The sequence below is a fragment of the Lipophrys pholis genome (genome assembly GCF_963383615.2).
Source record: "Lipophrys pholis genome assembly, chromosome: 1".
Lineage (NCBI taxonomy): Eukaryota > Metazoa > Chordata > Actinopteri > Blenniiformes > Blenniidae > Lipophrys > Lipophrys pholis.
The window spans coordinates 43,406,417-43,421,876 of record NC_137635.1 but is presented as its reverse complement, the minus strand read 5'-3'; the positions used below and the strand labels follow the sequence as shown (position 1 = coordinate 43,421,876).

The following is a 15,460-nucleotide window of genomic DNA, read 5'->3' as shown; positions in this document are numbered from 1 at the left end:
TGTTAGGCAATCGTGTTCCAAACTCTTCTAACAACATTAAATCAAGACAATTTAGTTTATTATTCAGCGCTAACAGAGCATCCCCCAGGACTTTCCAAAACAATTTATTGACAGCTTCGAGACTCAGGAGGAGCTTACGAAGGACGCCCGTCAACCACAGAAGAAGCATGAACAATCAGCGAGAAATGTTGACCGAAACCAGTGTTTATGAAGTTAGAAACTTCAATAGCCGTGACACATCAGCACAAAGAAATGTATAACCGTGAGGAGTTCAGGGATTGCGTGTTTAATATTTCAAAGTCATATTTCGCCCCACAGGGTTTACTGCAGTGCAGGGCGTGTCGGTCATGTCACAACTTACAAGCACACGTGGTTCTGCTTAAGCCAAACAAGGCATGGGAATACACACAAAGCCCCAGTGTCACTCACGGTCCATAGAAAACAAACAAGGCCCAGATAACGCAGAACAATGGGCTCCCTATTCTGACTTCCAGGGAGTGTGTGCAATACTCTGTTTTATTGTATTTCATCCTACTGAATCATAAACATGCTTGCTTTCTTCTCCCACTGCTGCTCTCAATCTTCTCTCAGAAACAAGACCTATGACCACCGATCTCTGACGACTCTTTTTTTCCCCCCTCTTTGGAAGTTACATAAAGAAACTTTTCACTGTGAAAAAAAAGAAGAAAAATTGTGGAAGAACAAGCACGGGGTTGAAGGAGGACAAATTGTACGGATGTATCACAAGCCTGTAAAGACATGTTGATGTTTACCAGGTAAAAACTATGCAAATCAAGTCAAGATGAAGCATACGAGAAAACAGTGGACCGATTTGTTCTTTTGTCTTTCTACGATTTTCTGTTGAGGAGGTTTTAAACATCTGCATGCTCTGATTAATGCCTCCAAACGTAAACACCAATGAACCGTTTTTTTCTATATTTCCTGCTACACTCATTTGCACACGTTTGTTTGATTACAGAAAAAAAAAAAAGATTGGATTCAATCACTTTAGTAATGATCAGTTTCTTTTCTCGCTGAAGTGATATTTCAAGTGTCATGATTTTGTGGTTTCACAGTGAAACTCTCAGCCATGCAGTGTGTGGCTGGGGGATTTTAATTACTCGATGAGTGAGAGGAATATGAGACTTCAGCTTGTTTCCAGAGAGACACCCAGAGGTGCTCTCAGATCGAAGAGATGCGATGACTGATTGGACAAGGATCATAAAAACCAGACTTGGGCTTCATTCAGCCCAACATCTTTTTTCTCAGAGCGCGTCAGCACCTTTGCTCATCCTCACTTATGGCTGGCAAAGAAATTATTATTATCATTATTTAATTTTTTTTAATCACCTTTTAGTAAAATAAGAAACCATGATGCATGATGTAGAGTTTTGCGCTGATATGGACATCTAAAATGGCGACTTCATTCCGTGAAGACAAAGATAAACCCATTTTGCTTTGTTTGTGATGAACAGATTACTTTGTCCATTATAATTTGAATTGTTAAGACCAGACAACACAAAGAAATACAAGCGCTTGATTGACACAGAGCAGGAGCACAAGCCTGTCAAAACCATGTAACATAAAGACTTTTATGATAACATGTATTAATACTGAGCACCGTTGAAATCAACAGTTCGACTCAGTTCTCCACAGTAGTTCCAGTTTTGATTGTGGTCTCCTCTGGGAAATCATTTGGCAGCCCTTGACATTAGCAATATTACCCTGGAGCAGCTTCATCCTTGTTTTCCTTTCAGACTATTTCGGCATGTTGTTCCCTTGCTTGGCCCCCATATTTCCAACATTCAAAACCTCAACCATCCATTAAACATATTCAGGAATGGTTTTAAACACATTTTACATGATAATATCAATATTGTGTGAAACTGTGATCCCTGGCTTTCTCCCCCATTGATAAAAAGCAGGAATCCATATTTTTCATGGTGTTTACTCCAAATTGTGACCCTACCATCTGAATGTGGCAAAAGAAATCGAGACTCATGTGAGTAAAGAACATTTTTCCAATTTTCTGTAGTCCAGTTTTGATGAACTTGTGTGAAATGTAGCCTTAATTTCCTGTTCTTAGCTGCCAGGAGTACTCAGGTTTTTTTTTTTTATATATATATAACTTGGTTGTAACAAGTGGTTATTTGAGTTAGAGGAGCCTTTTTATTATCTTAAACCAGTCTGGCCATTCTCTTCTGGAGATTTTCCATCTAATAAACTGCTGCTTCGTGGCTATTTTCATGTTTTCTGACCACTTTCTGTTGAGTGGTGGTTGAAGTTTTTGAAAAAAAAAAAAAGTAGTTGTTACTCATTTGCGGACTTTAACGTTTTCTATCAATGGAAATAATTATTGCAATTACTCTGCGTTCATTTCTGGCCATTCTTTCAAAATCGTTTTTACTTTTAATAATATTTTAGATACGAGTGTAAAGCACGATGATACCTTGACCTCCCGCTCCTGAAGACCTTTGGCTGAATGGGCCTTGACGTGTTTTCGCAGTGAGCTGGGGTCGGTGTAGCGTTTGGTGCATCCCGGGATCTGGCAGGCATACGGCTTCTGCAGGCAAACCAAACGCAGTGGTTGTAAGAGAAGGGAGAAGGACACATGGGAAACAAATCAGAAACAAATGTTCCTCACTCCTTTCTGTACACAAAGAAAATAATAAATGCTGCTATTTGAGATAAGGGATTTCTTGTAATAAGCGACAATTAAGTATTTTGTTTATCTAAAGGCATTTTAGGGATACAATGTACAAAACTAACCAACCGTCACTTTTCATACAGGTGCATCTTATACAATGTAAATATGATGGGAACTTAACTTGTCACAAATTAATTCAAACAATGTCATTAATGATTTACAATAGTAAACATTTAGTTTGTATTCTGACGTTCTTAATTCTGAACTTTTCCATTACCATTTCAAATTCAACCCATGAAACTCTTGAATATCTTAGTTTACACAAAAACCGAAATATTGAAAGTCGTTTTCTTTGTTTCATTCTTTGCCATCTTAGCTTATAAGTCATAAAAAAACTAGTATATATCCTATTGCTGTATCCGGAGGCTATGAAAGTGTAAAAACGTCCAGAGACCATTCAGTTTGTATGTCATGACTGCATAAATAACCCCAAAACAGTCACTTAAAACGGATTTAAAAGCAATTTTAGATTATAAACACCTCAAAATATCTACTCTCTGTATTCCTCCCAGTAAAAAAAAAATCCATTTAGTTTTTGTAAACCATATTGTGAAACAATCTCCACTTGATTACGATTTCATGGTCACACTAATGTCAAACATAAAGCCCATTTACAAATAATAGTGTAATTCCTGTTGAGTCACAACCACATTGTACACATAAACTGCAATGCACTCGCTGTGGTTACGTATTGTGAAAACTTCCAGAGAGAGAGAGAGCGAGAGAGAGAGAGAATGCCATTTCGTCAACATTTTCCCTCAGCTAGAAATCAAATGTATTTACCTTTCATCTGCAAGCTTAAAAAAAGGAGAGAGGAGAATTCAGCCAAAAATGTGTTAATTTGCTTTAAATAAGCTACATGCAACATATACAGGAGAGTCTTGCAACATGTTTGTGTTTTGTGGGGTGAAATGAGGCTGAAGTTGAGTCATTTGAAACAAGTACAACGTCCCAAAATATCTTTCTTGAGGCCTTTAACTGGTCTTAGCCATGACTTTCTGACATAAACAAGTTTCCACTCCATACGACTGAAAGGCATTTAGTTCAGTTCGCAGCCTGGATTTCACAATTTGATCAAAGCTGTGAGATCAAATGAAAGAAAAAAAAAAATTGCCAATTTTCATAAATGCAGTTCATCACAGACTTTTGGTCTCCTACTTGTTTTTTTTTTTTTTTATTTGTGACTATTTGACAGGTGGAGTTCATTAGGATTTCATGAAAACACATGTACAGTGTTTATTTAAATCTTGTGGGTTTATGTACTGAAATTTCAGCACTGCAGGTCCAAAATACCAACCTGCATACCCTATAATGTAAAAAACACACAGGAGCTTTAAGCCAAATATTTGGGAGGATATTCTTGAGGTTCACATAAAGAACCAACAGACTCACTGTTTGTTAAGCAAAAGGTGCTAAGATTTGGAAAACTTGTTGGTTTCAAAAGAGCTTGGAAATAAATAATGGTCAATAGGAAAAAAGGGAGAAAAAAAGTAAGTATATTGTGAGAAAACAAGAGGAAAAAGCAATGATTAAGAATAAAAAGTTTAAAATTTAATGAACAACAGCACTGGTGCTTTGACGTGTGTTGGTAATTCTATTACTCAAAAATCTTTTTCCAACACAGCTCTTGGATCAGCAAAATAATAATAATCACTGCTCTGTACTGGTGGCATTAATTTGGTTATGATTCACAAAACAATTTTGTTAGAGTAATCCTTTGCCACTAATCTGAGACTCAGGGGAGCAGAAGAAGTTTCCCTTCTCTAATATGAGAATAAGAATAAGTTTATTATAATAGCATGTAATGCTCTGATGCCAACTGACACGAGTGACATTTTTTGTAAATTCATTAAAAGGCATGCCAGTATGCAAATAGTCCATTGTGTATGCTGACTCCCACTTAAGGTTGGCCAAGTTGGATAAACCAAGGAAGATGAATAGATGAATTAATGGGCAAAGTCACAAGAGTTATGCTTTTTCCAGGTGGTGAGGGAACTAACTAAATAAATTCCAAACAATGATTCATTTCATCAGTTCAAGCATCAGACTGTTGTGACACCCAGTTTGCATGAGTCAGATTTTATTTATTTATTTGTTTATTTATTTCTGACTCACAAGAAACAACGGCCCACAAAAGAAGGGAAAAAAAGAAAAGAAACACGCCCAAAACCAAACACAAACAAGTCATTTGGTTTTCTATGTGTACCTACACGTCTGAAACGAAGTGGGAGGAAGTATTTCCAAATACTGCAAATTTGTTTATCAACCAACAGATAATGACCCTGCAGGCTCTATTCCAACCACTGATAAGTACCCAGGAAATGTAAACACAACGACAGACAGCATGACAGATTACCCTAAATAAATGCAGTCACCAATACAAAGTTGTATTAATATACAATAATGTCAATTGAAAACATAAAAGGTGCAAAGGTTGCAAAAAACTATTAGATAAAAAAAATTTTTGGAATAATTATTTCAGTTGTGTGAATGCAGTTAAAAACAGACGTTTCTGTTTTAGGTTTTTTTTTTTAAATCCACTAAATATGAGTAACACTACACAAGCGGTTTAATCAAACTAGAGAAGCTTTTTATATGGTTGGCCGTCACCCTATACTCAGCAATTATTTACATTCAGACAATCTTCCACCGGGCGTGCGCGATGGCGCCAGATGTGTCTGATTCTTGATTTGTGACGCAACCGCAAAGCCGCCATTAGAAAGCGTGAAACCACAAAAGGGAGAAAATAACTCACTAACTCGTGTTGTAATAACAGCGGAGAGCAACGCGCAGCCTCATCTCAGCCATGTAATAAGAGATCAGATTCGCTGGATTACTGCTAAATCCTCATCGCTTGTCAGCAGGAGTAAAAATAACTTTGGCTTGTGGAGTAAATCCACAGCAGGTATGCAGTTTCACAATTCCCAAAAATTCAGACTGTATATAAGGCAGCTATGTGGACCGGGGGGAGGGGGAGAGGAGGGCCGCACTGGCACTTTCAATGAAACTGATCTTATTGTGGAGAGCACCACAGCAAATACCAGTTATTACAGTAAAATATTTGGTGCTATAAGACATAGATTTTTAGTCTGCGGGACTTTTCAGGCATCGTTTTGAATTAAAATGATGACTACTACTGAACATAGGGTATTTATATGCGTTTAGACTCTACGCAAACCAAACTAATCTCTTCAGGTCTATTCCTCCACTTTGTCACATTTCAGAAGAAAATATTTTACTTTTAACTAATAGAAGTATTGTAGAACAATTACAATCATGGAGATATATCCTAACATTATTAATGACCATCAATAATTGAACATGTGGATGAAATGTGAATGAATTTGGCTGATGAATATTATCGTAAAGTCTCCCCCACCCCCCCCCATTTACAAGACAACGTTTCAAGTGAAAACACATGGTTTTTGCACTTTCGATTCAGAAAGGTTTCACATTTACATGCAACGATTTCAAAACAAAGTCCATTTACATGGAAATGGCAGAAACACTGAGAAACAATATAGTTTTAATGTTTGGCCACCAGTGGGCCACATGCGTGCATGCAGAGAACATTATAAACATCATCAATGGCGAGTACACAGACATTTGTGTGGACAGACCACCAGGTTGGAGTGCTATATTCCGGGTGACTCAACTATGAAACTACCAAGTCCAAATAGAAAATGGACTGGGAGTCATATCATTCTGGAGACGGCCATTTTTGTTTTTGTGTATCCACTCACGCATGTGCAGAAAAACTATTTACTTCAGCCGTGGTGCACAGGCGCAGCGTTTCTGCCGTCTGCAGCGTTTCCAGAAACTTGTGTTTTCCCCTGTTTAAAGTGGTTCAGAGCTTTTTCCGCCTTGGGAGCAATTTTCGAAAAGTTGCGCTTTCACTGGCCCCGAGTACCGCTGTCGTGTAAACTGACACCCGTCACACAACAATAGTTTTGCACTTCCTCTCGAAAACGTCGCGTAAACGAGGCCTTAGTGGTTAGCAGTGTAGCCTCACAGTGAGAACATTTCTGTGCAGTTTTCATGTGCGCCGTTCAAATAGAGCCTCAATGCATCATTTTGTGACAACGAATGATATTTTCATATTTTCCAGCATTACATCCAACCTAGTGGCCACAGGGCAGAAATCAAAAGCACGAAAATCTAATCAAAATGAGTAAAAACAACAAAGTCAGCTCCGCTAATGAAATGCTTCTGGTGGAAACTGCAGAACCACATGTTGTTCAAAATAAATAAATAAATAAATAAATAAAACCCCGGCACAGTTGGGTCCAATTAGAATCGAGTCCAAAAAGAGACAGAGTACTTTAGGGGGTACAAATCCCAGAGCACAAAGATATGGACTTCATCTACTTGAGTATTGCAGTTGTAAAATGGATTAACATTCAACAACAATATCCAATTTATCACATGTTTCGGTAATAACCTGCAGTCTTCACAACCACAGACGTTCACATCTACGTGCAGTTTAGTCTCCAATTAACCTCAAGTGTATTTTTTAGGATTCTTGACCCTTAAAAACACAAAGACAACTTACACATTCACAGGGACATCATACTTTAGAACGGGACCTAAAAAAATTGTTTTAGCTCCAAACTCATATCCTGTCATCACGTTTTCACACAGGGAGAGAACATCTCCATGACCCAAAGATTTGTCCTGCTCCTCTTCTGCTCTCTGGCGCCTCCTACAGGCCACAAACACTTTGAAAAACCACAGCTCCAAACCTTGTCAAGGCCATAACAGCAAGCGAATCAAGTCCAAGTGTAAAACAGATGCAGAGAGGCATCTTCAGAGAAGCATAAATCCACCAGCTGCTGAGTGTTACATTGTGGCATGATTTTAAAAAGCTGTTCGCAGGTTTGTTCCGAATTTAAACTGAAGCTTTGTACTTGAATGAACCTATGCCAGAGTGAGGTACTTCCTATAAATAAAGCTGTGTGTGTGTGTGTGTGTGTCAGGTGATTGCCGCTGCTCACTGACCGTGTCCAGGTGCGTGCGCTGGTGCTTGGCTCGGTCGCTGGAGTTGCTGAAGGCCTTGAGGCAGCCGGGGTGCTGGCAGATGTAGGGTTTCTCTCCCGTGTGACTCCTCAGGTGGATCTTCAGGTTTTCCAGACGGGAAAAAGCTTTGGAGCAACCCTCAAACTAGAAGAGAAATCCAAGAGTTCCTCGTGAGAACAGTGGACGCAAACTACTTTTTGCGTCATTAGTTCATCGAATAAAGAGGCTCAAAAAACATACTTTTTATGAATTAATGCCACAGAAAATAGGACATTAGTGCAATACTGTGCTGTAGATACTCGCTTTTGAAACGAACAAACATCTGAATATCCATCCTCATATACAAATCATGTACACTTCATTCCTCCTGTACCCTCAAATTTAAATAACATGGAGAAACATTTTTGAATGACAACTGATTGACGGCAAGAACGGAAATGATGAGTCGGCATACGAACGTTCGAATCAAACTTTTCTCAAGCAGCAACATGACTGAAGTATATTCTGGTTGAAAGGGTTTCAGACAAGAAAAAAAAACAAAAAACTAAATTTGTCAGCTTGATGTAGAATCCATCACGGAATAACTGCAAAAAAAAAACCTTCAGATTTCAGATAAGCCATGTTGTTATTGGTTCTGACTTTCATGTCAAACTAATCTGAAAGATCTAAAAGGAGCACTGAAGACAAGCACGCTGAAGGATTAAAGCAAACTAAATTTTATGAAGTAATCTTAGAGTTTAACCAAGAGATTTTCCATGGCAAATTTGAGTGATTTAACACAAAGATATACAGTATATCTGCGTTTCAGTTCAATTTAAAAGAAAACCATGTTCCCATAAATTTCATACTTGACAGAATGCTGTTTATAAAACGTTACCACAAAACTTTGAAGAGTGACCTTTGTTTCTTACCCAATGTTTACCCCGGGTGTTTTATTAAGTTTCAGACTCTGTAAATGTCACATCATTCAATTTAATAGGTTTGTGAAGATGAAGCTTCACATCATGGAGATTATTGAATGGAAGACTTCATATTGAACTTGCACAAGCACACAGACCAGTAATTGACGCACACAAACACATACAGTGAAACGTAACATGTTTTGTTGAGGAACACTTGAAACTCACATTTGAGTTTTGAACACAAAGAACAGCAGACTTCAACTTGAGACACATTTATTTAGGCTGCTAATTTTCTATCCTTCTATTTACCTTCAAACATTCATGGCATTTGTTTTACTTGCCATAAATACAAACCACTTCTCACTTTTCTTATTTTTTTGTACCCATTTACCTGAAGAACAATAATGCTCTCAATTTTCTCTTCATTTCTGAGATCTTCTTCTTAACAAATCCAATGAGGAAACCAACCAATGTGTTATTCCACCTCATTAAAACTTGCTCTCCACGTATACACACGGATAAGCAATACGAACTTAATAAATGGCGTAAAAACATCACCCGTCTTCTTTTCTGTTCAGTCCATGTGGGGTTGCGGTGGCAATAAAACACAGAAAACTCTAAATTCCACCACTGAATATGTGCATTTATGTGCAAAATATGTAAAAATCTTTCAATTAGAAGGTCGTGTTCTTAGACACACCAATGCGAAAAAAACAGAGTGTATACTTCTTGCTCGAAAATAAAAACTCAACAGAGTTTCCTCACATTAAATACTTGCAATTTTTTGGGCTCCTCCGGATGCTGTAATGTTTTTCTTGGACGACAGACTAGACACAAAATTATGCGGAGTCACAGACGGCGGGCTCTTGGGTCATTGTTGGTTTGGGTCTTTTTCGTAAAAACATACAATATAATTTGTTTATTCTTTAAAAGTACCCAAGTTTATGTCATTAATTTAAAAATGATGTGCAATGAGTTTACATTTGTGGGTTTGAGAAAGCTCTGGGAGCCAATGTTTACAGCCTGAGACACACCTGTCGCATCAGAGGCTCTATATTATGAGCTGGTAAGTGAAACGGAATTCATTAACAAACACTGGTTGCATTCATGTGAGATATTAATGTTCCATTGCTGCCTCAGGAATGACTCAATAGGCATGTTTTGGATCGGGCGCTTTATGAATAAATGACGTTAACTCATGTAGTTCAAAGTGTGACGAATGACTGATTTTTGGTGTTGATTCAATCTTATTAATATGTTTGCAGACAACTCGCCACTGTAATATATTTACAAACTGGCAGCATACTGGGTCCTTTCAACAAACTAATTCACTTAAAGTAGGAAGCAAGTCCCTCAATGAAAACACGTGCTTGAATTATTAATCGGACGCCCGAGATGATGGCTGCATGAAATATAGGAGTTACTCACCGATCGGGGATTTATGTTCAGTTCACAAATAGTTAAGCTTCAGAAATGACTCGTGACAGAAGGGATGAAGGGCGACAGCATGTGAGGGATCAGAGGTAATCGCTGTAATACAGAAACATCGCTCTGCTCGTACCTCGTCTGATCTGGTTTGGTCTTTATCATCATTGTGTTTAAAAAAAAAAAAAAAATACCTGCACTGTTTATGTTGCCATTTCGAGTTTACAGTGTCATGAAAAAACAAAAAGCTATCAAATGAGCATTTTTTTACATTTACTACTTTCCTGCAAATTGATTTAAATCTTTAATATGGTTTTATATACTTGTGCGTGATGTGCCGTTTCTAATGGTTGCTGTTTTTTTGGAGGTTCAGTCATTTTCTGCTTATTGAAACCCTTCTTAGGTCTTACAATCTTATCCAGGCCTCCTCCGTTGCTCTTCTTTTTCCCCACTTTGACTTTGTGATGGATCATATCCATATTGAGCTTTCTTTTTTTGGGGGGGGCCAAATTCAGTTTATCCATGGTATCACACTTCATTTCGTGCTTGTAGGGGCTCAACGCTCCATCCAATCCCACTCTCAGATAATTCATGAGCGCACAGGGCCTAAAGCACACAAAACCCTCATTTGTATGATGTCACTGGTGTTATTCCTAGTTGATCACTGACAAAACACAAGCAAAGTGAAAACTCAATCTAGTTGTGTTTGCATGCAATTCCGTCCGCTCCATACACTATGTTAATAAATCAGACCCGTAAACTGTAAAAAGCAGAAATGTTCGGTGGCAGGGCAGTCAGCAGTAAGAATGTGGAAAATATGAAGTCTTAAGCACTTCTCTGAAATTGATTCCATATTGACTGGGCAGAAAAACATAACCATCAAGCTTCTCATTCTTAATCTTTAGAACCCAGCCAGTACGTTTATTACGAGTAAGTATTCATTGTTTTAGTCATCCTCAGTCATTTTAGTACCATATACTAAAACCACCAACATCTGATTGTACAAAACTGGAAAACAGTTTTGCAACATGGAGCTTGTAAAGGTTCCCATTTTCAATTGAATTATAACTGTATGGCCATTGTTAGACTCCTTTATATAAACCAAGTATTTAAAAAAAAAAAAAAGAAAAGACATTTGTTGAGTGTATTTTCAAACAATGCTTCTTCATACTATTTTCTTTACTATTGGAAAGCCTGTTCATGTCCCATATTTGTAAGAAACATGCATTTGTGGGACGTGCAACAGAACAGAGTTGGTGGACTGGTCCCTTAAAAAAATTAAATAGAAAATCTTCTCTGCCCGTGACAGCTTTTCTTTATTGGGAGACAACCTCCAGAATTTGGGAGTGGAGACGACAGAGCAGCCTGCCAGCAGTCCTGACCTCAACCTTATTGAACTTGTGTGAGATCAGCAACAAACGAAGAATGTGAAGCTTCTCCCAGAAGCGTGAGCAGAAGTGTGTGAGCAGGCTGGTGACCATCATGATACAGAGGATCCTGATTGTGAAAATGAACATATTGTTCAACTGCTTGGTTGCTTGAATGGCTGAAATTTGCAGAGACAAGACATTTTGACAGAGTCAAAATTGTTTCATAGAGAAGATTAAGGAGATGTTCAGGAGTGCAACTTACTCAGCTCTGCTATTCATACCCAAAAAAATACACATCCCCTACAAATCTGGCACCATTTAAAAGGGAAATAAACAGGCTTTCTGAAGAATCCCATTTGTTGCCAAAAAGCATTGTTACAACAAATAACATTGACCAAGCAAAAATGTTCTTACTGTTTGAGTTATGTTTGGCAGTGCACTGCAAATACTGAAGGTTTAGCAATCTGGAGAAAGAATTTACTAAAACACATAAAATCCATGTGACATTGGTCACATGGTTTGATGAATAAGTAAATAAGTGGCTGTTGAAAAGTTATTTGTTAATTGCTTAATATCTACAATAATACTAGAAGTAGTCAATGTTGGAAAAAATTTAATTACTGCCCAACTTTAAAACAATTTTTCTGGGTTATGAATTTACACGATGTGCTTTCGTTTTAATTCTGGAATAACTGTAAAATAAGTGCATTTGCCACAAAAAAAAAAAAACCCAACCCAGGGTGATCAGCAGCTCGGTGCAGCAAACACATCCACCATTCATTCGACTGATCCAGGTTTCTCACTCAGGCATTAATGAGTAAGGGAAACATGGGTGACGAAAGGAAACCGTTTAATCATCGCTCTGTCTGACAGACTGTTGATCGGAGACAGACTGTTAGTAAGGAAACGGCTCTCAACGGCGCTTCAAATTAAGCATTGGAAGACATAAAGGTGGAAAGGATGAGATATGTTTGTGAGCTTGATTCAAGTATTTCATAAGAATTTCTATGAATAAGGTGGACGTAAACCCCTGGCATAATTCCTACTGAGCTCTCCAAGTAATAAAGATTATTGATGATTTTACGACTTGCAGTTCCATTCAAATCATGACTGCGACACGACTTTAGTTTCTTGACTTTGGATGCCCCAACATCCTTGTGACGCCTTGACACGATTAATTAAAAGTTGCAGAAAACAAGCTGAAAACTGCCTAAACGTGACAGTGGCCAATCAGTTTGCACAAGCAGGAGAGAAATCTGCATCTGGCAGTGGACACGAGCAATAAGGCGGATTGTACACATAATTAAAAGGCAATAATTAGAGACTCGCTGGTCTTAAACTCACACACTGTGCCCAACAAACCCTGCTGGCCACTATGTGTTGGAAACTCTCCAAGGACAATGTGTAACTGTCAGTTTGAAGTGTCTCTGGAGTCCTAAATAAAACTCTCAAAGGCGCCTATTAGTTGAAAATGTGCAGGTTTTGTCTGTCCTCACGTACAATCAAAAAAAACAAAAAAAAAACGGTTTGTTACAAAGCAACTCACCATGCACTTGTTGGGTTTTTCTCCAGAATGGACCCTCATGTGTATGAGCAGCTTGTAACGAGCGTTGAACGGTTTGTGACGACGCACACAACCGGCCCAGAAACATGCAAACTCCTCCCCTTTGCGCTGGTCTATGTGCACCTTCTCGATGTGCCTCACCAGCTCCTCCTGACTGCTGTAGGTGGCGCTGCAGTCGATCCAGTGACACAGCTGCTCCTGCTGGTTCAGAACCGAGTCGCGGCCTAATGGTCCGTTCAGGCTCGGGGAGTGCAGAGGGGACTGGGTGCTGTCCTGACCCTCAAAGCCTTGGAGAGGCTGACCCAAATGATACGGCTCGGCTTGCTGGTTCATTTGGAATGGTTCCCTCTTACACGGCAAGAAATCATCTGCAGGCTCCTGCTTTATTGCGCGAAACTCCTCCTGAACCTTTTGCTGCTGCTGAGATGTTTTGTTTTGGGCATCAGAGAAACAGGACGGCGCAGAGCCAAAAGGCGGAGGGGTGGCACAGTTGGCGAGCGTGTAGGAAACGGGGAGACAGGGTTGGGGGTAGCAGCTGAACATGTGGGTGCTGTTTTTGGAGTCTGAGTGACCTGTGGTGGCAAAGTCCTCCACGGTCCTTTCCCTTTGCGATCCAGCTGTTTTACAGCTGAGCAGGGAGGTGAGGTCACAGGCCAGAGAGAACTGGGAGAGGGAGGCCCTGGGAACACAGCACAGGCCTCCAGAATGGATGGATGACTGGCAAAAGCCTCCGCAAGACAACGGAGCCTGAGGATCCTCGACATCCTCAAACACGCTCCCAAAACCAGGGAGAGTCAATTGTACATCTGGAGGCCCAAGGTCGGGGGGCCACATGACGGCCCCCGCTCACTTGCTTCTATCAAGACTTCCCCACAGTAAAATTGTTAATTGTGATTGCCTTGGAACAACTTTAAAAATCCATCGAAGGTACAAGGGTCCACAACATCTTTTAGTACTCAAGTGTAATCGAATCAGTTTGACGTGCAGCTGCTGGCATCTTCTGCATACGTAATCCTCTGTCATTTGTTCCAAGCTGCTGCGTCGGCAGTCATCACTCGAGCACTGTGGGAGACAGAAACCAAACCCGAATGAGTCACCTCACAAGATCAAAATCACAAACACAAAACACTTTCAGAAACAATTCACATAACAGCCTAATGAAGTAGCTGTGGAAAAGTACACAGATCCCCTTTTCTTACAATTGTCATTGAGTCAACATCCAACACAGTAAAAGTACATAAGATTTATCAGGAAAATATGTTTTAAGCATTAGAAGGAAAACTACTGGCTGTGTAGAAAAGACTTCACTGTAAAAATCAGTTTTGGCAGCTGTGCACAGTAATGTAGTTTATGCTGCGTGACTATCACCACAGGGATCCATGGGATAAAGGCTTAAATGTACTTTTTGATATTTGAGAGGTTTAAACGTATTTGCACAACTGGGATCTAATGTCAGAATCTGAAAAGGTACTTCAGAATGTTAACGGCAATCATTAGAAAATCAAGTACAGCAATATAATACGAGTGCATTTAACACAACAACTTTGACAACAGCTCAGTAATGACGTATTGTACAACAAAGATCTCACACAGCGATGGATGGCTGAAGGGAAGTAACCAATACATCTTAAAAATACAGTCTCAAATTAAATGTTAAATATTCTTATAAGGTAGCTCTGTTCCAGTCAAGTAATCTTCATGTTCTAGATACTGCAGTGCAGCATTCATTTAATTAAATCCAGGCAGTGTGTCAATACAATTCTTCTATAGATCTGAAAAACTGATTTTTAACCCAAACTGCAGGATGCAATATAAAAGCTAAGAAAATTCTGGTGTGTTATCTTGATGTTACCAATGAAGCCTCGATCTGGTCATTTTCATCAGAGGTGCTGAAGAAGTCTGATCAATTCATTTCTGTTTCCCTCCACATGTTCAAACATCCGTCGGCTTCACAGCAGACGGATGTTTACTCAAGTGAGATTTCAAGCAGCTTCCTCTGGAGCCACTAAAAGGCTTTTTGTGTGTAATACTGATGGAGTTTTCCTTTTGAAGACACTACTTGGCAGATTTCACTGTATGGGCTGGACTAAATTCGGATTGGTCGTGATGCTGCAGAACGTTGACTCAGCTGGTGTAACAACTTCACATGCCATTTCACAGTTTAAAAGCTAAAATGTGTAACTCTGTCATTCCTGCACTTCCGCTGTGTGTTCAAAATGACCAACAAACGGACCGGGGTAACCAGCCGAGGAAGGTTTTGGATGGAATGAAACCCAAACAAACATCATGTCTGACCCCCCGTCAGCAGGTTTCAGTCAGGTATTGCGGAGTGTGACGCTGCAGCGGGTGTATATTTGGTTTCTTTTGAGCTGCTGTGACAGTCTGGTGTGATTCATTACTGCGGGCTTTAAGGCCACCCTTGTCACGCCCCGCCAGGCGCTGTGTGGCAGCCGATTGCCTAGAACCCGGTCCAGAT

At 39.4% G+C, this 15,460-nt stretch overlaps 1 protein-coding gene across 3 annotated transcripts in view; it reads right to left on the bottom strand.

Moving 5' to 3' along the window:
* Positions 1–15,460, bottom strand: part of glis1a (GLIS family zinc finger 1a) — a 46,840-nt gene that overhangs the window by 11,300 nt on the left and 20,080 nt on the right. For 2 of the 3 annotated variants that reach the window (XM_080481472.1, XM_080481473.1), the window contains exons 2-4: positions 12,967–14,046; positions 7,706–7,867; positions 2,450–2,563 (exon numbers count right to left, since the gene is read on the bottom strand). In XM_080481472.1, coding sequence (XP_080337598.1) covers positions 2,450–2,563; positions 7,706–7,867; positions 12,967–13,818 — 1,128 coding nt within the window. In that variant the 5' untranslated portion in view covers positions 13,819–14,046. Of the gene's footprint in view, positions 1–2,449; positions 2,564–7,705; positions 7,868–12,966; positions 14,047–15,460 lie in introns of those variants that run through there. The other variant, XM_080481474.1, reaches the window with a different exon arrangement.